We start from the raw sequence: 26814 nt of genomic DNA on the forward strand, positions 1-26814 counted from the left end.
AACTGAGTATACAGTTTACATGGAGAAAGAAAGCTACAGTAATCAAGACAATGTGGTGTGGGTGAAAGAATAGACAAATAGATCAATGGAACAGAATAGAGAGCTGAGAAATAGACCCACACAAATACAGTTAACTGATCCTTGGCAAAGGAGCACAGGCAAAACAGTGGAGCAAAGAGTGTCTTTTCAACAAATGGTGTTGAAGTAGCTGCCCATCTACAGGCCAAAAAAAAAAAAAAAAAAAAAAGTCTAAATACAGACCTTATACTTCTCACAAAAATTAACTCAAAATCAGTCACAGATCTAATGTAAAATGAAAAACTATACAACTCCTAGAAGGTAACATAAGAGAAAACTTAGATGACCTTGGATATGGCAATTGATTTTTAGATAGAACACCAAAGACATCATGAAAGAAGTAATTGATAAGCTGAACTTCAGTAAAATTAAAAACTTCTGTTCTGAAAAAAGACAAGGTCAAGATAATGAGAAGACAAGCCACAGACTGGGAGAAAATATTTATACAGAAGACACATCTGATAAAGAATTATTATCTAAAATTTACAAAGAACAAATCAACAGTAAGAAAACAACTTTTAACAAATCAGTAATAAGAAAACAACCTGATTTTAAAAAAATGCCCAAAAGACCTGAACAGACACCTCACCAAAGAAGATGTACAGATGGAAAACAGGCATATAAAAATATGTCCCAAACCATGTCATTAGGGAATTGCAAATTAAAACAGCAATGAAACACCACTGTACATCTTTTAGAATGGCCCAAATGCAGAACACTGACAACACTAAATGACTGGTGAAGATGTGGAGCAACAGGAATTCTCGTTCACTGCCAGTGGAATGCAAAACGGTACAGCCACTTTGGAAGACACTTTGGCTGTGTCTGGGAAGACTAAATGTCGTTTTAACATATCATATTTACCCAAATGAATTGAAAACCTATGTCTGCACAAAGCCCTGCATACAGATATTTATAGTAGCTTTATTCGTAACTGACAAAACTTGGAAACAACCAAAGTGTCCTTCAGTAGGTGAATGGATAAATAAACCGTGGTACATCCAGAAAATGGATGAGTGTTTGGTGCTTAAAACGTGAGCTCTCAAGTCATAAAAAGAAATGAGGGAAACTTAGATGCATGTTACTAAGTGAAATAAGACAATTTGATAAGTCTGCATACTATATGACTCCAATTATATGCCATTCTGGAAAAGGCAAAACTATGGAGACAGTAAAAAGATCAGTGGTTGCCGGGGGTTGGGAGGATACAAGATGAGTTGGGAGAGCACAGAGGGTTTTTAGGGCTGTGGCACTATCCTGCGTGATTCTATAATGGTGGATCCATGCCTTTATACATTTGCCCAGACCCATAGAATGTACACCACCATTGTAAACAATGGACTCTGGGGTGATAGTGATGTCTCAGTGTAGTCTCATTCATTTCCACAGATGTACCACTGTGGTTTGGCGAATCACTCGAAGGGGCGGCCGCTCATGTGTGGGGCGGGGGTAAATGAGAACTCTCGGTCATTTCTGCTCTATTTTGCTGTGAAGTTAACGCTGCTCTCAAAAATAAACTTTATCAAGTTTTTAAAAAAGGGGTGGAGGGAGATATTTCCAAGCAGTGAAATGATATACCCAGGACTACATTGTTCATCTGGGGACAAAACCTGGTCTTCTGAGTCCAGGGTTCCTACCAAACACTGAAAGAAAGGCTGTTGCCTGTGGGTTCAGGGAAGCGTATGGTACATTTTAAGAATAATGCCACAGTGCACGCAGGGGAGGAACACCAATCTTACGGCTTTGATTTCTGGAAATTTACTTTTGTGTTGCCGCTCATACCTGATTGGGAAGGATAAGTGTGTGTGTGTGTGTGTGTGTGTGTGTGTATACATGTGTCTGTGTGTGTGTATGCATGTGTCTGTGTGTGTATGCATGTGTCTGTGTGTGTATACATGTATCTGTATGCATGTGTCTCTGTGTGTGTATTTGTGTGTGTGTGTGAGTGTGTGTGTGTGTGATGTAGGGAGAGGGTGCTTGTGTTGTTACTGTGTTACTTATGAAGGACTGGGAACATTATTGTTGCATAATGTAACATTCAGAGGAGTCCTTATTCTTTTAGAAAAGGAAAAGAAAATCTCTGTGAAGGTGCACACAGGGAGGAACCATGTGATAACAGGCCACATGTCTTGTTGATGCCTGTTGTCACAGAATTAGAAAATACATGGAGGAAATTCTTCCAGTGCAGTTGTCCAGATTGTGGAAAGTTCTCATCTAGCCTCTAATGCCCCCATAAGACACAGCAAGCTGACCAGGTTAGCTGCGGACCCTGGGATCTGGTTAGGCCTGACTCCCACAGTGTGGGCACGGTTCAGGGATTTGAATATTAATGTCCTCTTTCTGAAATCAGGCCCTTGACTGACATTCCCAGCATCTTAAGCACGACCATGTCCAAAATTTCTCCAGGGTTTGCGTTCAGTATGGTGGCTGCAGAATTGTTACTGGTTAGCAGAGTTTATTCTTACCTGGTCCATGGGGCCAGACTAAATTGAACTCTGAAAGTTTCAGTGGTAAATTCCACGTTACCTTTTATGCCAATACAGGGGAGTCTATTCTTAAGTTCAAAGCCAGATGGAAAACAGCAAAGTTCAAGGAGAATTACTATTCTGGAACTTTGCTCTGCGGGCAAAAATGAGTATTTCTGATTTGAAATCAGGTTTTATGAAAGAATCCATAAATAAATTTTAAAATTGCTTTTGTTTATATTTGTGCTTATTAAAACACTCACTGTTCTGGACCAATCTTAATCTTCTAGGGAGAATTTATTTAGTGTTAAGAAAACGGCAACTCTTTGGACATCTGTTACATGTGATAATATAAAATTAATTTTGAAAAAAATTTTAAAGGCAAATGTGATTGGACTGTGGGCATGTGTGTGATATGAGGATGATGGCTTGAAAAAAGCCTTTTAAGAATCTATTTGGCCACCTAAGTGCATCCCATCTTAGGAAGAAAGGATGGGAATACCCCAGATCTGGCGTGTGGAGGGAGCACCTGTGTGCTGGGTCCTCCTCCACATTACCTTGGGTTCTTCCAAGTCTGTCTGCAAGTGAAGCAGCCCTAGGGAGCCTCTGCCCTGTGAGGCCTCTTCCAGGTCTCCTCGAGCCTGCGGGAGAGTGGTCCACACTGAGAGGCTGGGGGTTACCATGGCAGCCAAGAACATCCTCGGTAACCAGGCATCCATGAGTGCTGGGAGTTCCCCCAGAGCACAGTCTGTGCAGACAGTGGGAAAGGAAAGAGCACTTGGCCAACACAGGCAGATACTTGGGGAGGCAATCATTTTGGAATACTGTGCACCTGTGAGTTCACTGTTGTCTCTGTGTGGCTCTTGGTTAAGACGAGGAAGCGCTGAGCTGAATAAAGATGTTCAGGAGCTTCTTTGGCAAGCTGATCCCCTAATGGCATGCTGCAAAGGACAAGAAGATCCCACTGGACAAGTCCAGCTGTCCTTTCAGCACAAGACCTAACTTTATGCTGCTCTTGTCAGTTACTGGGCTGAGGCCATGTATACACCCAACCATCACTCATAGGCTTTCTGGGCAACTATGAAGCAGGAGCAAAATATACTTTTTAAAATATATATGGTTAGACTCTGAATATATATGCTCAGGTAAAATTGGTGGTGGCCATTAAGTGGAAAGGAATAGGACTAACCCCAATAATAGGTTGCTGGATTGTGGATGCTCAAAAATGAAATTAACTTTCCAACGGGGGTGCTAGGAAAAAGGAAGTTTTCATGGTGAGATGAGGGGGAAAATTAAGAACGAGCAGCCAGGGGGAATGGCTGGCTGATAATCTGCCATCACCTGAAAGCTGTGTGGACACCAGGAGACAGCATAAGTTATGTCTGTAAGTGCTGCAACGCAGAGGAGTTCCTTGCAGATAAAAACGAGACTTGACATTGATGCCTTCATTTGGTGACCCTGATAGAGGCGGGGATGTGCGATTTCTTTTCTTTTCTTTTCCTTTTTCCTTCCTTCCTTCCTTCCTTCCTTCCTTCCTTCCTTCCTTCCTTCCTTCCTTCCTTCCTTCCTTCCTTTCTCTCTCTCTCTCTCTCTCTCTCTCTCTCTCTCTCTCTCTCTCTCTCTCTCTCTCTCGAGACAGAGTCTCGCTCTGTGGCCCAGGTTGGAGTGCAGTAGCATGATCTCAGCTCACTGCAATCTCCCCCTCCCAGGTTTAAGCTATTCTTGTGCCTCAGCCTCCAAAGTAGCTGGGTGTACAGGCATGCACTACCATGCCCAGCTAACTTTTTCGTATTTTTAGTAGAGGCGGGGTTTTCCATGTTGGCCAGGCTGGTCTCAAACTCCTGGCCTCAGGTGATCTGCCACCTTGGCCTCCCAAAGTGCTGAGATTACAGGTGTGAGCCACCGCGCCCGGCCTTGTGAGACTTCTTGACTAGGGTGGGATTCTATTGGTTGTGGGCTGGCTTCAAACAAACCAAACTCCCAGCCTTACTCAAAAAGAAGGACCAGGTCAGACTGTCCGGAGAGAGTGCTGCCATTGGCCTGATGACTGGATCTGTGCCTATAGCATTGTGATACCAAAAAGTGAGACTTTCTAGAGAAAAGAGAATTAGATAAGTCACGAAAAAGAAAAGCACTGAGCTCATCACCATGAGAAAATCAGAACTTTTGGGGATTTCCTTACCCTGACTCCATTTACACTTTAGTGTTATTTTTGGACTTTCACATGGGAGGGCACTCCTGCACTTAGCAGATGCTAAAGGTCTTAATTCAGTCATCATCTCTGACCCAGGGAGATGCTCTGTGGGGTCAAGGGTGTGGGGCAAGTTAAGCTTGAAAGATACACGGTCCCCCGAAAGATACTTCTAGGGAGTCATTGTCCAGGTGGGCAAGAGCCAGACCCTGCAGGGAGAAGCTCCCCCAGAGAGACCTCAGTGGGTGGGCATGGCTGAGGCTTTTGTTCTGCCAAGTCTGAGCTACGGGAGGGTATTGCTCATACTCATGCCCACAGTCAGCAATGCTGAGAGATGATGCCAGGGCGATGCCTGTGATGGCCGGATCTGAGGACAGTGCACCTTCCCCTTCTCTAAGAAGACTGGCTGAAGACCCAGAGGTTTGGGTAACGCTCGGCTGACTGAAACTCAGCTCTCCGCACTCTGGTTGATCCAGTTCTACTAGTTGTGTTTAGTGATAAGACCCAAGACTGACATACTTCATAAGGCATTCAGTCTGGACTAGGCTCTTTGTAGCCAAAAGTCTGCTCCTAGGCTCGTGGAAGACCTTGCCCTTTTGCTTGAATGTTTTGTGATTTCTATCAGAATTTTAGAAACGATGATGATTACATGTTTATTTCACTAGTGCTTGTTGGTAGCAGATATTTACATTGCCTGAGAAAAACAGCCCTTCATATTCTTATAAAGATTGGCTTAATTGATATCACAGTATTGATGATCGGTGTTAATGCAGTGGGCACTGAGCCTTAATCTTGAAATGGGCAATTACACAGAGTCGGTAGGAACATTTCATTCTCTGAAATCAAGATCTGTTTACTATGTGGCCACAATTCTCCGGCCAACCACAGTGCGTGTTAGGATTCGCGTCTAGGGGGTATAGTGTCTAAAAATAACTCTATAAATAACATTTTCATCAGTGATAAATCTAATCTCCATCACTTAATCATGTTGACCACCCCAATGAAATATTTTTGTGTGCCTTAAAAGTATGTTGCCTTCCTTTTCCTGGGACTCTCTTATTGAATTAGGTGGATACATGAAGCTTTCTTTTACCAAGGCAATGAGGCCAAGTAAAAGTTTGACTCCTTTTACATTTATTTAAGTTTTATGGTGTTGAACTTTGAGATTTGTTTCCTCCCACTTAGTTGTTATGCTCTTCCATGCAGTTGAAGGGTCACAAGCTTTTTGCGTGGTCTATATCGTAGATATCATTACCTACTTAGTTTCAGACGCAGGATCAAATCCATTATTTATCTGTCCACAATACAACAACATCACAATGATTTGTTACATTGTTATATTTTTTTCTTTCTCATCTAATTTCCAGGAAAGCACTCATAAGAGAACTTGATATGTTTTTCTATAGAACTAAAAAGATAAGGAACCTAGCTTGGCTGACTACATCTGGCATTAGAAATGCTTCCTTAGAAGACAAGGGAGTTCAGCTTAGTGACACTAAAGAATGTCATTTAATATTGACTTGTCTAAAAATCCCAAGGTCTGGACTTTTTCCATTCATAATATCTGTAATTACCAATCTTTGTCTTTGCTTCAGACTCAGAAAGTGCAAGAAATCCAACAACCCTTTACTACACTTCCATGTCTCCCTGAGCTCTTTTCAAAGGACCTTTTGGTTTTCCATAAGAAGCATTTAGTTCTTTAATTGCATGTTAAACTTCTAGCTTAGTGGCTAGAGAGAGCCAGAACTAGCGCAATTAAACATGAGCGGTAGTTCCAGGTTCACGTTCATCACCTTGATCAGTTGTAAATTGTAGGCTAGAGAAAACTAGCAAGAAAACAGAGGGAGACATCTGGGCCACCTATTTAGCTCTCCTCCAAGAGAGCCTAAGAGAGAAGTCATGTGGAGGAGCGAGGCGGGTTTGATGTACAGCAACCACTGCAGGTCTGGGCTGCTTTGCTGAGCAGAGACTGGCAGCCTGAGCTACGTACATCATCCAACGCCTGTGGGTGCCACTGAAGCAATATTTCTGTTGCAGGGCTGGGAATGCCCATTTCTCTGTAGTTGATTAAGGAGTAATTTTACTGTGTCTACTGTCTGAGTTGACCACTAGATCCTGGCTGGCTGTTGACTCTATTTGCCACTCTGGAGGAATGGCTATGAAAAGGAAGGATTCTTCCTTTGAGACCCTAACTGAATGACTGGCCTCTCTAAGTCTTGTGAATCAGTTGTCCCTGTCTCACACACACACAAAAGGTTATGTTATTTTGACCAGACTTATGAGTGACTTCAATAGATTTACACTAGAAAAAAAGTCATTCTTCTATATTGCCTAGGAATCCCTTAAGGGTACAGTACAATATTTCATAGTACTTGGTAGTACTATTATTAATAGTACTATTACTAGTACTTAATAGTACCAATAGTACTTAACAGTACAGTACAGGGGTCAGCATACTTTTTTTTATACAGGGCCAGATAGTAAATATTTCAATCTTTGCCGGCCACACGGTCTCTGTTGTAATTACTCAGCTCTGCTAGTGCATGTGGAAGCAGCCATAGGCAATACACAGACAAATGGCTGTGGCTGTGTTCCAATAAAACTTTATTTGTGGACATTGAAATTTGAATTTAGGATGATTTTCAAATGTCACAAAATATTCTTCTTTTCTTTTATTCCCCCAATTATTAAAACATGTAAAAATCACTTTTAGCTCACAAGTGGTCAAATAACAGGCAGCAGACCAGATTTTTTTTTTTTTTTTTTAAAGCAGATTTGGTTTGCCAAAATTTTTTGTAGTAAAAATAGCCCACAGCTTAGGACCTTGTGACCTGGATTTGAGACAAGGAGCTATGATTCACTGGCCTTGTAAACTTGGCCAATTTGCCCAAACCCTAGTTTTCCCTTTATAAAATGTAAATTATAATACTCAGCCTCTCATGGTGAATCAGAATGAAATAAGATAATTTGTACAAGTGCTCTTAATGCTCTCAAACACCATACCATGTTGGGTAAAATATCATTTTGTTATTATTATACATTCTGTGATTTATCAAAATATCTTAGCAGCCTTCTGACAGAATTTTGACTTCTAGATGACACTCTGCATCTAAAGCACTCAAGACATTGAAGGCAGAACTATTAGGAAGAGGTGTGCTTTACTCAATTTTAAATTAAAGGCTAACATTTTCTTAAATACAGGTTGGCCATAAAGTTTAGAAACAAGATAATGTTATTTTAGTGTATTGTAATGTAATATCAATGAATCATCTATTATGTATATGTTACCTATGTTTTTCAATGTTAAAGCCATCCATTGAAAGGAAATCTCCTAGAAGATAATGTTTACCATATATAGAGGACACTGAACTTTCAACTACCTTCCTGACATTTCTAAATCATACAGAGTATCACCCAAGTCAAGGAAAGAAAGACTGAAGAGTAGCCAGACTATTAGCAAACTGTTTTGGAAATGATTTACTATGAGTATTTTAACCGTATTCTCTCAGCAAATCAAATGATTTCCCATTCTTCTGGTGAGTTCAGGTAGTTTTCTAACAGCTTTCTTATGCCCCCTTTTTCTGTCCACCAGTTCCCACCTTTGTAAGCAGCTTCTAAATTTCCCAAAGACACTGGCCTAAATCTAAATAAAAAAGCAAAGGGGAAAAAAGTGAGAAACGTGGAATGTAAGAAAATGTGGGGATGGAAAGCATAAGAATGTTGCTCTGGAGAATTCAAAATTTAGACTATTAAGTCATGAATAGTTTTAAAATTAGAATGCAATGAAAAATAGACATTTCAGAGCCCTAGCTTGGTTAAACCTGCAAGAGAAAATTGTGCTTAAGAAATCGGTTGACATTTGCAGCTGGATTTCTGTTAGGGAACATAAGGTACTGAACTAAAACAGTAGAATTAGAACTGGAGAACCAGATAAAGAACAAAGGGTGTGGACAGATGGAAGAAGGGAGTTGGGGAAGAAAGAGTTCTGCCTCATGGACATAGATGGGATATAAACCAGGCTGGAGGGCCATGTTTGAAGGAACAGAAAAGTTGACATTTGCTATGTTAATGCAAAAGAGTATATAGCTTGCCCAGGGGACAGCTAAAACATAAATGATTTTATTGGTTCCAGAAAGTTGATTTATAAATGAATGGGTGCTTTTCCAGTTGGAAAGCACGTTGGGGTGGGCGGAGGTGAGAATCCAAGGAACTCAGCAGCTTTGTGGTGGGGGTCATGTTTGCACCTGAACCTGCCCTTCCATCTAGGAGCACTTTGTTCTGTCAGATTGGGGTCACTGTGGCAAACCATACCCTTAAATTCCAAATTCTTATCTGGCTCATGGATCCCACCATGCTTTATGGAAAAGTGACTGAAATGCTTTAACCAAACAGACCAAAGGATCAAGTTGAGAGTGATCTTCATTGGTTATGGATACTGTTGTATTAAAAGAGACTTTTAAAAAATTCTCATTGCACTTGGTTTGCTAATGGAGTGACTGAGGGAATGAGGACTGGATATTGGAGAATAGAATGAGTGGAAATGGTGGGGTCAATTTTGTTGAACTGTCTTAATGGAAAACACCATTCACTCACTACTTGCTGCTTAGAAAATCAGTCTCAATGAACTTTCAGTTCCAAATTTTAACGGTTGACACAAAATACACTGTTAAACTGTGTTAACAACTGTAGAAAAATAGACATGTTTGATAGGGACATTCTAGTAAAAGGTTCTTCAGGAGCATCCTCATTTAAAGATTCAGAGGCTCACATTACAAAAATGAGATTTGGTTCAAGTTCTGTCTCCAACTACATTGACAACAAAGACAGTGAGAAACAGGGAGAGACCTCACATCTGGGTGCCCGTCACAGACACAGAACTGACAGGTGCACGTGGCCAACGTGTTGTCAAGGCTCTTCGTTCAGTTGTGCTAAAGGGCAGGCAAGCAGGGATCAGGCCCTGAGCTGCTCTTCCAACCAGACACCAGGTTGTGCGCTGTCCTTTAAACCTTAGCAATGGAATTAAAAAGGCCCAGTGAGTCTTCAAGAGCTAAATTAGAAGACATTTTGCAGCCCCTACTCCATCTCGTTTCATACCTGCCATGGCCTGCCCTGCAACCCTGGCAAGGGGGCAGGGGAGCTCCCCAAGCCAAGAGTGTCCTTCGTTAGGCTGCCTCGAGGTCAGGCCATGGCTCCTCCTCACAGCCTCAAGGGCAGTGTATCGAGCTTCCTCCTCCCGGATCACCACCTCCTTCTTAGAGTGTGTGAAATAAAGAAACGATTCAACAGAGATTCAATGCAAAAAAGGAAATGCTGGCAAACAGGAAAGGGCTATGGCCAACAGTTTTGTCTTCCTTGAAGTCAGTGCCAAGAGGCAGTTGTCCTGATCCAACGTCTCTGAGATGGGAGAAGAGAGGCCCCGAGGTTATATTTAGGAGCCACTTTCCTTATCCTGGGACTTCTTTTTTAGTAGACGAGGTCCCCAGACTACAGCAAAGGCCTGTGCAATCAGGTCAGGGAAGGCAAGGGAAACAAAGAGGGACAGCTAGTTTGATCTCTTTGACCTCCATGGTGCAGAGCCTCAAACTGAGCACAGCTGTAGGAGCTGAAAATAAACTTGGATCCATTCAATGAATATTTATGATGGGCAACTGTGTTAAAGAACAAACAGCTTATAAATGCAAAATTAATGTGAAATATCTGTTACAGTGCAAAATCTCCACCTGCCCCGGAGGTTTGAGCTAAGATTTGTTTTGTTATGTTTTTCATTTTAAAATTCAGATTTCCAGTACAAATACCCTTCCTTCCTTCCTTCCTTCCTTCTTTCTTTCCTTCCTTCCTTCCTTCCTTCCTTCCTTCCTTCCTTCCTTCCTTCCTTCCTTCCTTCCTTCCTTCTTTCCTTCCTTCCTTCCTTTTTGCAGATTAAAGTGATTTAAGGCTGGAGTTTTTTGTTTGTTTTCTTTTGATTGAGAGACACTTTGGATTTGATTTCTAACCTGTGGCGTACTCTGGAGACATTTCTTAGACAATCATCAAGATTGTTGATCTAATCTTTGAATACTGAACTCTGGTCATTTCAAAATAATAAAAGAATAAAAATAAAAGATCACAATGCAAGAAATGCTGATGGATAAGCCCCAGGGACAGGCGAGATGTCATTCTCAGAACACCAGATAGAGTCAAAGCGTGAGAGATCAATGATTATAATGCATGTCACTCACTACATGCCTTCGTGAATTTCATGGCTTTATACCCAAACAATCTTGCGCTAACTTACCCTGTCTCATTGTAACAGTCTGTAGAGAAACTACAGCTGGAGAATCAATGGTTTTGCAGAAAAGTTTCCTAAATTATTGTACTACAAAGGGCAAGAGCTCATGTGAAAAGTAAAAACATACCTTTGGTGACATGCTAGAGAATATCTCCTTCCTGGTATTCCCCCTCCTCCAGGCCAGTTAGTGAGGCCCTTGTTATCTTTTAAAAAAAGACATCTGTTTTGTAACATTTCACAGTATATCAGCATATTGGTGGTGGGTTTTGTCATCTACCAGATCTCTCAATTTCCCCCAGACCTATGGCTTATTAGATTCAATGAAAGGATCAGCATGGGAACAGTGAGGTACCCTAACGGCTGCCAGTCTGAGACACAAACAAAGGCCGTGCACTGAAGGGCCAGCCGTCAACGGGATCAAAATAACCTGGAAAACACAGACATCAAAACAGAAACGCCTACTGCATGTTAGGAATCTTTCTTTCTTTCTTTCTTTTTTTTTTTTTTTTTTTGGCTTCTTATTTCTAAAGTTATATATCTAAACCTACATTAATGATACATCTATGTACAGTATTTAGAAGTTCTGTTCTATGGTACTTTTGTACATGCTGGGTTTTATTACTAACTACAAAAAGAAAATAATTACATAAGGCATATATATGTACAGTGGTTTGTCTTCAGCTCACCTGGGCCCTGTAACTGCCACGCCCACACGGGGGCAAGCACCTCACCCTGTAGTAGATGAAAAGAATTGGGATCTATAAAACTGAGGGCTCCACTCTGTGTCTTACTGAATGAATAAATAGGCACCGGAAACCTTGCTTGTCATATCCCAGGTAAAATCTTTGACACACCTTTTTGAGTGATCTGGTATTATACAACACATGCAGGTAAGTAACTGAAATCTCCAGGAGTTGGACGTGTAGTATTTTGGGAGGAGACCAGGCTTGGGCCACAAACGAGAGCACTTTGCACCTTCATCAAATCCACGTCTACCTTGTCAATCTAAACAACTGAGAGAGGGCAGGTAGATATTTTACACCTTGAAGATTTGTTTTCTGGTCATGTAAAAATTAAATATAAATAAAGAACAAAGCAAGAGAGACAAAAAAGAAAGAGAATGAGAGACAAGGAAAGATTGTGTCGGGGGAGAAGAGAAGGGGTTGCCCAGCTAGGGCACTAAACTTTGGATTCATTCTCCAGGTTTGCCACATCACCATTTCTTTCTGTTTGCTCTTCAAGGTTCTTTTCTTCCTCTTCAGTCTCCAGTTCTGCATGTTGGTTGAGTTTGCTGGATACAGACCAACTCAGGGGCAGCTCTGCCCTGCTGGCTAACTCGGCCAGCTCTTTGGCACTAAGGGATGGGGTGCTGGTCTCATAGGTCTCATGGAAGCTGTTGTAGTCAACTTCGTAGAACCCATCCTCCAGGGTCAGGACAGGTGTGAACCGGTAACCCCACAGGATCTCACTGGTGATGTAGGAGCTTCGAGCTTGGCATGTCATCCCTGCAGAGAGAAGAATGGAGGCTTTAGCATATGTGAGTGTGGGCTTTCCATGGCCAAGCAGTCACAGAGAGCCGGGAGGAGTACTGCATGCAGCTGTTGAGACTGACCTGCATACAGTGCCACAACTTAGTAGGTGTCATTCACGTTGTAGACACATGCTAATGTGCCATGGAGATTCCAGGCCTCTTAGGGGAGTCCTGGGGAACAATGAGAGAGTCCTGGCTCACATCAAGCCACATTTGCCTGCATGGCCATGCACACACAAAGAAAATCAAGTGTGCAAATGCACACAAGTGTTTGCATGTGTGTGGCTATGTCTGTTCCACTCTTTGTTCTGGGAGAACCCTGAAGCCATGACTCTGGCCTCCTACTGCTCTTGGAGACTTAGCCTGGGTTCTGATGGTATTTGAACTCTTTAGCCACAGACTTAGAATGAAATTTCATATACAGAACTACACTTAGGCTGCTTTTAAGCTAGAGACCACAGATCAGTGTTACCCTCCCACCTGCCATTAATACACAGGCCATGACTGTGGCCCCCAGATGCAGTTGGAAGGATTACCCACCTGAATTTGCACTTTCCTTAGGCCCAGTGGTCATAGTTACTCAGATTGTGCAATCATAACCATTTTAAAAGTTTTTCCCCCCCTTTTGTTTTGAGATGGAGTCTTCCTCTGTTGCCCAGGCTGGAGTGCAGTGGTTCCGATCTCGGCTGACTGCAAACTCTGCCTTCCGGGTCTAAGCAATTCTCCTGCCTCAGACTTCTGAGCAGCTGGGACTACAGGTGCACACCACCATGCCTGGCTAATTTTTTTTTTTTTTTTGTATTTTAGTAGAGACGGAGTTTCATCATGTTGCCCAGGCTGTTTGCGAATTCCTGAGCTCAGGCAGTCCACTTGCCTCGGCCTCCCAAAGTGTTGGGATTACAGGTGTGAACCACTGCTCCTGGCCACTTTTCCCTTTTCTTAAACATGAGAAGCCTTTCTGTAATTTACACAAAAGCACCACGTGAGCTACCAGCAGCCCTGGAGTCAGGAAGTAGCTTTCTTTTAAATATGAAATGGCAGAATGAGGAAAATTCCAACCAACTCGTTAGAAAATAAAAATAGGCAACAAGTGTGGCATAAGATATGAGAAATGACACTTGAATGTGTTTTTTTTTTTTTTTCCGAGGCCAAAGAACTCTCTTATAAAAATTCTCAGGAAATGGAAATATTCATTCAGTCATTAATCCAGGGCTGACTTCTCCATTAGGCAAAAAGGCATGGTGTCTACAGCCCATGATACTTTTAGAGGCCCGTGAAAATGTTTTAACGTTTTTAAAATCAGAAAAGATAAACTTTTAGATGGAAAAATTGTTGATGTATTCATCTTTACACCAACACAGTTGTAAAATATAACTTAACACATTTTCTTAATGGGGCAAGGGACTTACAAGGGCAAAATCACCAGGGACTCATGAATGTCATACTGTGGCCCTGTGTCCATTCATTCAGGAGAGCAGCCAGCCAGCCAGTTGGTATGTCATCTGTTAGGACCACCAATAAGTATTACGCAGCTGCTTTGTGCTGGATGCAGGTGGATTAGGGAGAAGAGGATACCTGTGAATGTTTACACAGAAGGGTCCAGAGCTACACAACATTCCTGCAGCACTGCATTTGCTCCTTATGTCTAGAAGAAGAAACTGCGGTGCCAGGGACCTATGTGATTGACTGAACGATAGCTGTCGGGCCTGAGCCAGCACCAGCCCTCATCCCAGCTCTGTGCTCTTCCTCTTAATCTTAAAACCGAAATGTGACCCTTCTTCAATGTTTCCTTGGATGACCCACAGAAGCCCCCTCTTTATGCCTCTAAAACAAATATTGCAGGGCTTTTAGGTATTAGAAAAATAGGTCAACACTGATTTGATTTTACTTCTCAAACAATGTTTCTCTTCTGAATTGTTTTCTTTATCTGTGCTTGGGAGTGGTGGGGTGAAGACAGGTGATGGCAGGGATATGTGGGCTCAGAATGAGGAACAAACAGGAAGTCAAGAGGAGAAGGTGATCCAATAACTCTTTTTCCACCAGGGAAGTACATATTTATGGTAAAGTGGCTAGAAAATAGGGCTGTGATAACAGTTGGGGAAAACAGCAAGCTAATCAAAGAACAAAAATACATTTTCGGGAAAGATGTTCATAGGGAGCTTTGGAAAACTCTGACATATTCCTGAGAAACTAGAAGACCACATGCATGTGTAGGGCTGTGCACATGCCCAAGAAAACCAGAGAAGGCCCTGAGCTCTCCCTTCTGGTTGACACTGAGGCTCTGTGCAAGTAGGAGGTGAAGGTTAATGCAGAGTTGTAAAGTGCCTGACTGAATGCTGAAGGCACGTCCCACCATGTACATAGAGACCCTTGATAAAGACTGGGAGATTTTTGGTTACTGGCTTTTAAGAGAACCTGTCTAATTATTAGCTGATCACTGAATTAACTGAGCAGAGACTTTAGTGGCCATATACACAAAAAGTACAGACCTTACAAAATTAGCTCAGGAAAGTGACTAAAAAACAAATAGCAATGGCAACAAAAAACTCTGAAAAGGAAGGAGAATCTCATTTTCAGGATTACTACATTATATTATTTAAAATGCCTGTTTTCAACAAAAAATTATGACACATGCAAAGAAATAAGAAAGCGTGTCCCACACACAGGAAGGGAAGCAGTCAATAGAAACTGTCCTTGAAGATGTCTAGGCATTATATTCACTAGAGAAAGACTTTAAATCAGCTATTTTAAATATGTTCAAAGAACTAAAAGAAGCCATGTCTAAAGAGCTAAAGGAAATTAGGGAAACATTGTTTCCCCAAATAAAGAATATCAATAATAAAAATAAGTTACATGTAAAATCCAAACATAAATTCTGAAGTAAAAAGTACAATAAATGAAAGAAAAGAACTACTACAGGAACTTCGCAGATTTGAGCTGGCAGAAGAGAGTATCAGGGAGCCTGAAGATAGGTCAGTTGAGATTATCAAGGTATAGAAATTAAGAAGAATGGAGAAAAATGAACAGTGCCTCAGAGACCTGTGGGACACCAGCAAGCATACCAACATACGCATCACAGGAGCCCCAGAAAGAGAGTATTAAGAGAAAATACCAGGAGTAATCTACACATCTAAGAAGCTTATCAAACCACAAGTAAGATGAACCCAAAGAGAGTCACACTGAGACTCATCATGATCAAACAGTTGAAACACAATGATGAAGGTGGAATCTTGAAGGCAGCAAAAGATAAACAACTCATTACATGCAAGTGATTTTCAATGACATTAACAGCTTATTTCTCATTAGAAACCATGGAGGCCAGAAGGCAGTGAGAAGACATTATTCAAAGCACTGAAAGAAAAAGACTGTCAACTGAGATTCTCTATCTGCAAAATTATCCTTCACAAATGAAGGAGAAATGAAGCCATTCCATGAACAAAAGTGGAGAGACTTTGTTGCTAGCAGACATGTACTCCAAGAAATAATAAAGGGAGTCCTTCAGACTAAAATAAAAAGACACTAGATAGTAACTTGGATGAGGACAGGTGTGTTCAGGGCGGTATGGCCGTAGACTAGACCGTAACTCAAATCCACATGAAGAAATAAAGAACATTGGAAAAGGTAACTGCATAGGTAAATATAAATGTTTTTCTCCAGCATAATTTTATGGTTATTCCATTTTATGGCAATTATACTATGCCATTATATGAATATATCATAGTTTTATTTAATCAATAAAACAAAATGATCCAAAATACGTGGTGGGTCTATTTGTTGGGGGAAATATTAATAATACTGACTTGGTTTGTAGAGGTTGTCTTAAGTGTACTATTATGGGCTGGATTTTGCACCCCCACCCCCACATTCATATGTTAAAGTCCTACTCTCCAGTATTTCAGCATGTGACATGTTTGAGATGGAATCTTTAAAGAGTTAATTAAGTTAAAATAAGGTCATACTGGTGGGCACAATACAATTGATGTCCTTATAAGAAGAGGAAATTAGGACATAGACACACACAGAGGAAAGATCATGTGAAGACACAGGGAGGGGATGACCATCTACAAGCCAAGAAGAGAGGTCTCAGAAGAAACCAGCCCTGTTCACACTTTGTTCTCAGACGTCTATCATCCAGCATTGTGAGAAAATAAATTTCTGATGTTTACGCTACTCAGTCTGTGGTGCTTTGTTATGGCAGCAAACTCGGTACACTTACTGAGTTCCACAGGGAGAGGAAAATACCTTTTCACAGTGCCATTTGAAAAGGAGTATTTAATTTTTGTAATAAGTAAGATTTAAGTAAATGCTCATGAATGCTTTTCCAATTTTTGTTCATCATTTTCGTATCAGAACTCATTTAAAAAAGGATAAAAAAGAATATTAATGTTTGCCTATCAGTAAACATTAAAAAGTATTTCTAGGGTAAATTGATAATTTTCTTCAGAAAAATTCCTGTCGTACATATTGACCTAGGTCCCAGTCCAGTCTTTAAAAGTCTGATGTTTTACTGAATTTGGAAGAGTAACAAAATAAAACCAACAGAGTTAGCCTCATAAGCAAAGCAGAACTGCCAAGATGACATCTGTGTGTATGCATGTGGTGTTTATGTTCCATATCAGCGAGATCATCATAAAGTCTCCCTGAGCTAGGTTATTTTGTGAGTATAGTATTTTCTGGAAGAAGTAATGTTTCATTCGATGAGGAGCAAAAGGTGGAAAACCTGATCTTGATCTCCTCTGAGCATGCAGTCATAGGTGTCTGTTTTTCTTTTCTTTTCTTTTCTTTTTTTTTTTTTTTTGAGACAGAGGCTTGCTCTGTCACCCTGGCTGGAGTGCAGTGGCGTGATCTCGACTCACTGCAAGCTCCGCCTCCCAGGTTCACGCCATTCTCCTGCCTCAGCCTCCCGAGTAGCTGGGACTACAGGCGCTGCCACGACGCCCGGCTAATTTTTTTGTATTTTTAGTAGAAACGGGGTTTCATCTTGTTAGCCAGGATAGTCTCCATCTCCTGACCTCGTGATACACCCGCCTCCGCCTCCCAAAGTGCTGGGATTACAGATGTGAGCCACTGCGGCCGGCCAGGTGTCTGTTTTTCTTATTGAATTGTGAATGCCTTGAGGATCTATTTGTCTTGTTTATTTCCAAATTCCTTACCATTTGCACAGTGCTTCAATATTGGAGGTTCCCAATAAGTACTTGCTAAGTGAAAAGAGTGGACTTGGGGAACTATACAGAAACAGCTTAATATTGTTCATTGGCCATGTCTGAATGTATTATTAAATAAAAAGATGGCTTGCGAGTCATTAGGAAAGAAAGTGGGAGATTTCTGCTTCTACTATCATGTCAGTCTGCGTATGAAGAACCCTTAGCTAAGATATAACACAATGCTGGAAAATTACAAAATGTCTTACCTTTTGTTTTATGTATTTATTTGTTTGACAAACAAAAATTTTACATATTGATGGTGTACAACATGATATTTTGATATATGTGTATGTTGTGAAAAGGCTAAGTCAAGCTAATTAACATATCCATTACCTCAAACACTTATTTTATTTTTTTGTTGTGAGAACATTTAAAATCTACTCTTAGCAATTTTTGGGCATATAATACATTGTTGTTAATGGTAGTTGCCATTTGCATTTCTATTTTTGTGAAAGTGCTTGTCCTCTCCTTTATCTTGAATGCCCTTCCCATAGTAAAATGCTGCTCATCCCTCAAGAGCTAACTAATGTGTGATCTCCTTTCCAAAGCACATTGTGGCCAACCAGTCTCTTGCTGGAACTATTGAGTTCCAGGCCACCATAACACTTCAGTGACCTATCACAGCACTTATCAGAGTATTTTACAACAGTCATATGTGTCTGTTTTCCTTGCTGAATTGTGAATGCCCTGAGGATCTATTTGTCTTATTTCCATATTCCTTAGCATTTAGCACCGTGCTTCAGCATTGGAGGTTCCCAGCAAGTACTTACGATTAAGTAAAAAGAGTAGACTTAGAGAACTATATAGAAACAGCTTAATATTGTTCATTGGCCATGTCTGAAATGTATTATTAATATTAAATAAAAAGATGGCTTGTGAGTCATTAGAAAAGAAAGGGGGAGATTACTGCTTCCAGCGTCATGTCTGTCTGCATATGAAGGACCCTCAGCTAAAATATAACACAACGCTGGAAAAGTACAAAATTCATAATTTGAATTAAACCTGAGTTCAGTGAAAAGCAAGAGATGGGCCTTCTGGGGCTGGTGAAGAGGGAGTAAACGCACCTATTCCTTCCCACCAATTATAGTTGAGGCCTCTGGACAATGTACTGAATGAAACCACCTGAAGACTCTAGAAAGTTCACAATAGCAGGATGATTGGAGAAGGGAGTCGAAACTGGAGGAATGAATCGTTTGGGGATACATTTTTCTACCTTCCTCTTTTATCTTCTGGCTTTAACCTGAGAGAGGCCCCAGTGTAGAACTGGGGCCCCAATGCAGAACAAGTGCCGGCAAGAAAATCTCAGAGAGTAACCCTGCCTTTCTAACCGGAGGACCAGGAAAAGGTGCAGCTGTGGGTCAGAGACGGGAGTGGGAATCCCCATTAATTGAGTGTGAGGACTTTTCCCCCAGCCGTGAGTGCAGTCTTCGTCCTCAGCTGCCCTGCAGTGCAGCGGTGACATAGGCGCCAAAACTCTGAGAGAGAGCCTGTCTTTTTGGACCAAGTATTGGGAAAGGGGAATTCCAGGGATCAGAGTGTGTGGCTGCATTTTCCTCTTTCCTCTCACTGCTTTACCCTAAGAGTGGCCCCGATTGTGTAAAACCATGCAGCAGCCCAGGTGGCTCAAATGCTGAGCAAGTCTTGGCTTTAGAGAAAGAAGTATGCGGGGGCCGACCGAGGGGAGGGGTGGGTCTCATAGAGGACAGAACTGGAGGAGGATTTCCAGATTCTGTGTATGAATTGATATAATCCTGACCTTTGCATGCACAGGACAGAAAACAATAAGAAAAGATGAACTTAAAAATTACCACGTTTTGGAATATATGACCACGCTTCTAAATGTCAAAGAAGAAACCATAATGGAAATTTGATAATACTTAGGACTGAGTGATATTGAAATTCTAAATATCAAAATTAAAGGGCATATAGAAAGTAAGAAAAATTTATATACCTAAATGCACATATTAGAAAACAAGAAAGTCTGAACATTAATGTTTAGAATATTCAACTTAAAACATTAGTAAATGGACAACAGAATTAATTCATGGGAAATAGGCAACAAAGATCACTGTGTAATTAATAAAATATAAAACAAATCAACCACAGTGAGGATCAATAAGGCAAAAGTTGTGTTTTTGAAAAGTCTAGTAAAATAGACAAATCTCTGATCAGACTGGCCAAGTAAAAGGTATAGAAGGCAAAAATAAATGGCATTGGGAACTCAAAGGTATATGTAACTATAGAAATGGCAGAGACTGAAAACACAAAAGGAGATTATAATAACTTAAAAATAAAGATGAAATGGACAATTTTCTAAATCATGTAAATTACCAATATTTATTTAAGTAAAAATAAAAAGCAGAGATACCTTATAACCCATTATAAAATTGAGCCAGTGATTAAAAACTTGCCATAAAGAAATTACAAAGCCCAGACAATCTTAAAGATGAGTTCAATGAAATATTCTAGGAAGAAATCATGATAATTTTACATAAACTGTCCCAGGAAATAGAAGAATAATTTCCTAACTCATTCTAGAAGCCAAATAATCTTGACAATAAAGTCATAAATATAGTACAAGAAAGAGAGGAAAAAAAGGAGAACACAAGCCCATATTATTCACTTGTGTAGCTACAAGAATCCTAGAAGAAATATTAGCAAACCAAATCCAGCAATTTAGAAAAAAGATACACCATGACCAAGTTGGGTTTATTCCAAGGAATGCAAGGGTGGTTTAACCTTAGAATACTGATCATATAATTTATCATGTTAAAAGATTGAAAGATCATTATAATATGTGCATAGAATTCATTTGATAAAATTCAAAAGCCACTTATGAAACTTCTTAATAAACTTTGAATATGAGACCAACTGTATCTACCAAAAATCTAAACAATCATTATTTTTGATGATGATGATGATCAAAAGTTAGGATCATTTAAAGTCAGGACCAGTGATTTTAAATACAGATGCAGTAAATGCTTGCTATCACCTTTTCTATTCAGTATTGTACCAAAGGACTTTGCCGGTATAAATAAGATAAAACAAAGAAATAAAATAATTTGATTCAGAAATAAATAAAACTTTAATTATTTGCAGATAATATAACTGTGTACATAGAAAATCCACAAGAGTAGTACAACTATTAAGATTACTAAGAATGTTTAGCAAGGTGGCTAGAATTAAAAATCTGTGCAGAAAACTTATGTATATTTTTATATACCAGCAACAAACAAAAGACATAACAACAACCCTTCACCATTTCCTCTAGCAACAAAAAATACCTAGAAATAAATCTAATAATAGAAATACAAAACCTTTATGACAATTTATAAATTATACAATTTGAGAGACAGTAAGGAAGATTTAAATAAATGGAGAGATATATCATGTTCATAGATAGGATGATTAAACATCCTAAAGATGTCAGTTTTTCCCAAGTTACTTTATAGATTCAATGCAATCCCAACAAAATACTCTTAAAGTTAAAAAAAATGGATTTGACAAATCCTTTCTTACACCATAAGGAAGTACAAAGACTCAAAAGCCAAAACACTCCTGGAGAAGAACAAACTGTAGGGACTCACTCTATTAGATCACAGGACATATTTAGTAACTATGGACATGTGCAACAGGAAACATAGGGTTATGTTCATAGCAATTGATATACTTTGGATATTTGTCCTCTCCAAATCCCAGGTTGAAATTTGATCCCCAACGTTGAGGGTGGGGCCTATTGGAAGGTGTTTCGGTCATGGGGTGCTTGGTGTCATGCCCAAGGTAATGAGTAAGTTCTCGTTCTATCAGTTCCCATGAGAACTGACTTTAAAAAGAGCCTGGCACCTCCATCCCCTCTCTCTCTTCCTTTCTCTCTTGCCATGTGAGCTCCATGCACCTGCTCCCTTTTCCCCTTCTGCCATGAGTGGAAGCTTCCTGAAGCCCTCACTAGAGGCTGGGGCCATGCTTCCTGTACAGCCTGCAGAATCATGAGCCAAATGAACCTCTTTTCTTTATAAATTACCCAGCCTTAGGTATTCCTTTGTAGCAACACAATGACCTAGGACAGCAGTATCATTTTTAACAAGTTGGAAACAACCCAACTGTCCATTGACAGACAGTGGCATATATTCACCTAGTGGAATTTTAAGAAGTACTAATAAGTAAATTACACATGTAGGGTCCAATATAGATGAATCTTAGAAACATAATATTCCATAAAAAAGCAAGTTTTATAAAATTTGAAAGTATACCACTTTTATGAAGTTAAAATTAGCATAAGCAAATAATATAGTATTTAGGAATACATACAAATCATTTTATTTTTCAGATAGAGTCTCACTCTGTCACCCAGGCTGGAGTGCAGTGGCATGATCTTGGCTCATTGCAGTTTCTGCCTCCTGGGTTCAAGTGATTCTTGTGCCTCAGCCTCCTGAGGAGTTGGGATTACAGGCTTGCACCACCACGGCTGCTAATTTTTGTATTTTTTTTGTAGAGATGGGGTTTTGCCATGTTGGCCAGGCTGGTCTCGAACTCCTGGCCTCAAGTGATCCGCCCACCTTGGCCTCCCAAAGTGTGGGATTACAGGCATGAGCCGCCACACCCAGCCAAATCACTTTTTGTTTTTGTTTTTTTTTAAAGAAAGCAAGGGAATGTTAAAAACCAGTAGTTATATTGGGGTGAGAAAATAATATAGAAATAGATATAAAGGTTAGCAATGTTCTAGCTCTTAAATTGAGTGGCCAAGTTACAAGTGTTTTATATAATATTACATTTATTTATTTATTATTTTGAGATGGAGTCTTACTCTGTTGCCCAGACTGGAGTGCAGTGGTGCGATCTGGTGATCTTCCCTTCTCAGCCTCCCAAGTAGCTTGGAGCACAGGCACACGCCATCACGCCTGGCTAATTTTTGTATTTTTAGTAGAGACAGGGTTTTGCCATGTTGGACAGGCTGGTCTGGAATTCCTGACCTCAGGTGATCTGCCTGCCTCAGGCTCCCAAAGTGCTGGGATTACAGGTGTGAGCCACCACACCTGGCCTATTTTTTTGTTTTTTGAGAGGGTCTCACTCTGTCGCCCAGGCTTTAGTGTAGTGGTAGGATCTTGGTTCACTGCAGCCTCAACTCCCCCAGGCTTAGGTGATCCTCCCACTTCAGCGTCCTGAGTAGCTGGGATTACAGGCATGTGCCACTACACCTGACTATTTTTGTATTTTTTGTAGAGACAGGGTTTCGCCTGGCTGGTCCCGAGCTTCCAAGCTCAATTGATCTGTCTGCCTTAGCCTCCCAAAGTGATGGGATTACAGGCATGTGCCACCGCACCCAGCTAAATTACAAGTGTTTTATTATCACATTTTGTAACATAACATGTGATGTACATTATTTTGTACTTATCAAGTACTATATTAAAAAAAATCACCGAATTCCATTTTGTTGGAAATTTTTTACATTATACTGCTTATAATTATTCGTGCAAAGGTCCTTCTTGTTCTGTGTTTTCAGAACCATTAACTGTTCACTTATTTGGTGGTGGGTAGGGGAGAACTACTGGTCTAAGGTCTGGGCTCTGAAGGTCTGAGAACCTGGAGTACTGATGTCTGAGGGAGAGTATGGATGCCCATCTCTAGACGAGAGAGCCTGTCTCCCTTTTCCCTGCCTTTTGCTCTTTCTGGGTCCTCAATGGATTGGATGGTGCCCACCCACATAGGTGAGGGCAGATCTTCTTTACTCCAGATTCAAATGCCAGTCTCTTCTGGAAACACCCTCACAGACACACCCATAAATAATGTCTTATTAGCTACCTGGGTATCCCCAGCACAGTCAGACTGACACACAGACTCACCCATGACACGGAGGTTGCTTGATTTCCACAGTGTTGTCTGAACTAAGTTATTTCTCCAAATGGGTGTGTGGGAGTGTGCATGTGTGTGTGTAGCTTTTAACAGTTATTTAATTTCGCAGTTTCTCCACTGAGAGCTTCTCTGTCTGGATGCCTAGTTAGTCTTCCAGGAGTTAAACTTACAGGGACATGCATGCAAACAACCTGTCTTTGGGTGGCCATTTCATCCCCAATAAGACCATGTGAGAAGGAGGGCTTGGAGGGGAAGGGAGTGCGTGTTACGGGTAGTGATTGCAAGACTCCCTCTGCCTAGGATCCAGGAAAACAGACTGAAACACAGCTAAGGAATGTGCAATAGGCACTGAGCAAACACAGGGGCAGGCCCTGCAAGATGGAGATTTAATAGGCAAAGCCCTATTTTTAGATTCTGTGACGAATTATGATGGGAGAAGTTTGTGTGCGGAATACCAGTATGATGAAAGTCATCCTCATGAGAGAGCCCTCTGGGCAAAGCCAGAGGTATGGTCAGTATGGAGATAATACATCAAAACTGCCCGGAGGATAAGATTCCAATAAAATTAGATGAATACAAACCACTCTCACCACTTCTGAATACTGTAAAATGAATCTATATTGCCAATATTCAAAAACAAAGAACTGATGGTAGACACTTTACCATTTTATTTCAAACACCAGGCTACATAGATGATGTTTTCCTTTTCCTTTACTCCTGTGCCCATTCTCAATAAGAACTGTGCTGAATTAGTACAGTAATAAAGTGTTGTGCACTTATAAGTCAGTGCTGGGTCACTCTTCATGTGAGAGAAACGTGTTGGTGATTAACCAAGCCCAGTGTTAAAAAGAAGCAGGATAGTGTGATTTCTGGCATAATCATGGTTTTAATTCAGTAGGTTTTGCCAACTGCTGAACATTTAAATAATGATGTGCCCTGCCTTAGGCTCAGGTTACAAATCCCTTCAAGGAACAGTTGTGTTTCTTCTATTACCCAAATATTAGAGGGCCAGTGAGGGTCACCTCCAGCTATGCAAAAACAAATGGAAGTGTGGATTTTTAAAAATGTCTAAAAAAAGAGATCCTACATGTGTCCTCCTAATTCTATTCTCACCAAGGTCACTGATAAGTGTATAAATTAAGTATTGAATTAAGTAGGCAATGTTATTTATTGAGTGTTTACTGTGTGCTGGGCTCAGTGTGTGCTTAGTGTGAGCCAATCAGCTAGTCCCTGCAGCAGCCTTCTCAGACAGATGCTATGATCTCAATTTCACGTGTTAGCAAACTAAGGCAGAGAGATTAAGTAACTCTCTGGGTCACATAGTGCTGTGGATTGAATATCATGCCCCAAAATTCATAGCCAAAGCCCTGACCTCCAATATGACTGCATCTGGAGAACTGGCCTTAGGGAGGTAATTTTTTTTTTTATACTTTAAGTTCTAGGGTACATGAGCACAAAGTGCAGGTTTGTTACATATGTATATATGGGGGTATTTAAGTTAAATGAGATAATAAGAATGGGTGTCCTCATAAGAAGAGGAAGAGACATCAGAGCATGTACACTCTCTTTCTACATGAACACAGAAGAAGCCATGTGAGGACACAGCAAGAAGGTCACTGTCTACAAGCCAGGCAGAGAGCCCTCAGCAGAAGCCAGCCCTGCTGACACCTTGATCTTGGACTTCCAGCCTCCAGAACTGTGAGGAAATACATTTCTTTTGTTAAAGCCACTAAGTCTGGTATGTTGTTGTGGCAGCCTGAGCAGACCAATCGGTACAGTAAGAGTGGGGTGAGGGTTCTCATTTAGGAGGCTGGGCTCCAGAGTCTACGCTGTCAACCACAACACTATTATTTCTATATTTGAAGACAGAGACCACATGTTAATTTTGATCTTGATTTATCTTTATTTTTATGTTTAAGATGGAGTCTCGCTCTGTTGCCCAGGCTGGAGTGCAGTGAAGTGATCTCAGCTCACTGTAGCCTCTGCCTTCTGGGTTCAAGTGATTCTCCTGCCTCGGCCTCCCAAGTAGCTGGGATTAGAGGCGTGCACCACCATGCCCTGCTAATTTTTGTATTTTTGGTAGAGATGGGGTTTCACCATGTTGGCCAGGCTGGTCTTGAACTTCTGACCTCAGGTGAACCACCCTTCTTAGCCTCCCAAAGTGCTAGGATTACAGGTGTGAGCCACCACTCCCAGCCATAAATTTTGATCTTTATAACTTCTATAGTGTCTTATGCCTAAATATTGATAACATATTTTACAAAATAAAATAGAGTGCAAATGAATGATCATAGCCAAGGACATTCTGCACACCAACACCTGGCCACCATTTGTCCCAAATTGCCACTCCCTTCTGCCTACCATTTCCACCCTCCACTAGCTTTCCTTTTAAGCCTGTCCATTCTTACCTTGTCTTCCACACAAGTAGTGTTTATTCTCTGCCCAAATCTGGGATACTGGCTACCATCTTCAGAAAATTGCTTGCAGGCACCAGGCAACCTTCATTTTACTTTTTAAAAAATCATGAGATAGCCCCAAATCAAATCTCAAACTGCAGGAAACTTCTTCAAATTCTCCCATTCTATACTTGTATTTTCCTTCCCCAAGAGTAAGAGTGTGAATTCTCAACAATCTATATATGTAGGCTCTCTGCTACAAAACATTCAAAACACTTTTGGAATGGTCACATCCATAACTCTACTGAGGAATTGCTTATACAAGACTCAGACCTCACAGCTAAGGACCAGCTATTCCTCCAGTTGAAACAGAAAATCCCATGTGACCTTATTTAGCCTGAGGGCTCCCAATAATGTACCAGTAGGTGATGGACCAGTCACAAACTGCTCAATGCATTTGAAAGCCATTAGGAAAGCTTCCCTACTTCCAAAAATTCTACCTAATAGAACACTCACCAATCAAACACTGTCTGTCTTAAGACTTCATTCTTTTACTCTATAAAACTCACCCTCCTTTGACTTTTCACTAGGAGGAAAGTGATGGTAGCAATCTTCCTTGTATGATCTCAATAAATAGCCTTTTGTTAATTCTACAGATACACTTTGCCCTTTTGATACCATCAACTACAAGCCTGTGAGGTAAAACTAAAAATTACTTGCGATTTTTTAAAATCCTAGAATATTCCCACTGAGGTTGTACAAGCAAAATACTGTGTTCAAAAGTTACCTGAACTAATTTTTTTTTAAATATGTGGTTGTGTTATCCATTGC

At 40.6% G+C, this 26814-nt stretch overlaps 1 protein-coding gene across 2 annotated transcripts in view; it reads right to left on the minus strand.

Moving 5' to 3' along the window:
- Window positions 1-4175: 4175 nt before the first annotated feature.
- Window positions 4176-26814, minus strand: part of KCNJ6 (potassium inwardly rectifying channel subfamily J member 6) — a 314146-nt gene continuing 291507 nt past the window's right edge. For both annotated transcript variants that reach the window (XM_007967938.3, XM_073010592.1), the window contains exon 4: window positions 4176-12507. In XM_007967938.3, the coding sequence (XP_007966129.1) occupies window positions 12182-12507 (326 nt within the window). In that variant the 3' untranslated portion in view covers window positions 4176-12181. The remainder of the gene's footprint in view (window positions 12508-26814) is intronic.

This window comes from Chlorocebus sabaeus, chromosome 2 (genome assembly GCF_047675955.1).
Source record: "Chlorocebus sabaeus isolate Y175 chromosome 2, mChlSab1.0.hap1, whole genome shotgun sequence".
In the NCBI taxonomy this organism is placed as follows: domain Eukaryota; kingdom Metazoa; phylum Chordata; class Mammalia; order Primates; family Cercopithecidae; genus Chlorocebus; species Chlorocebus sabaeus.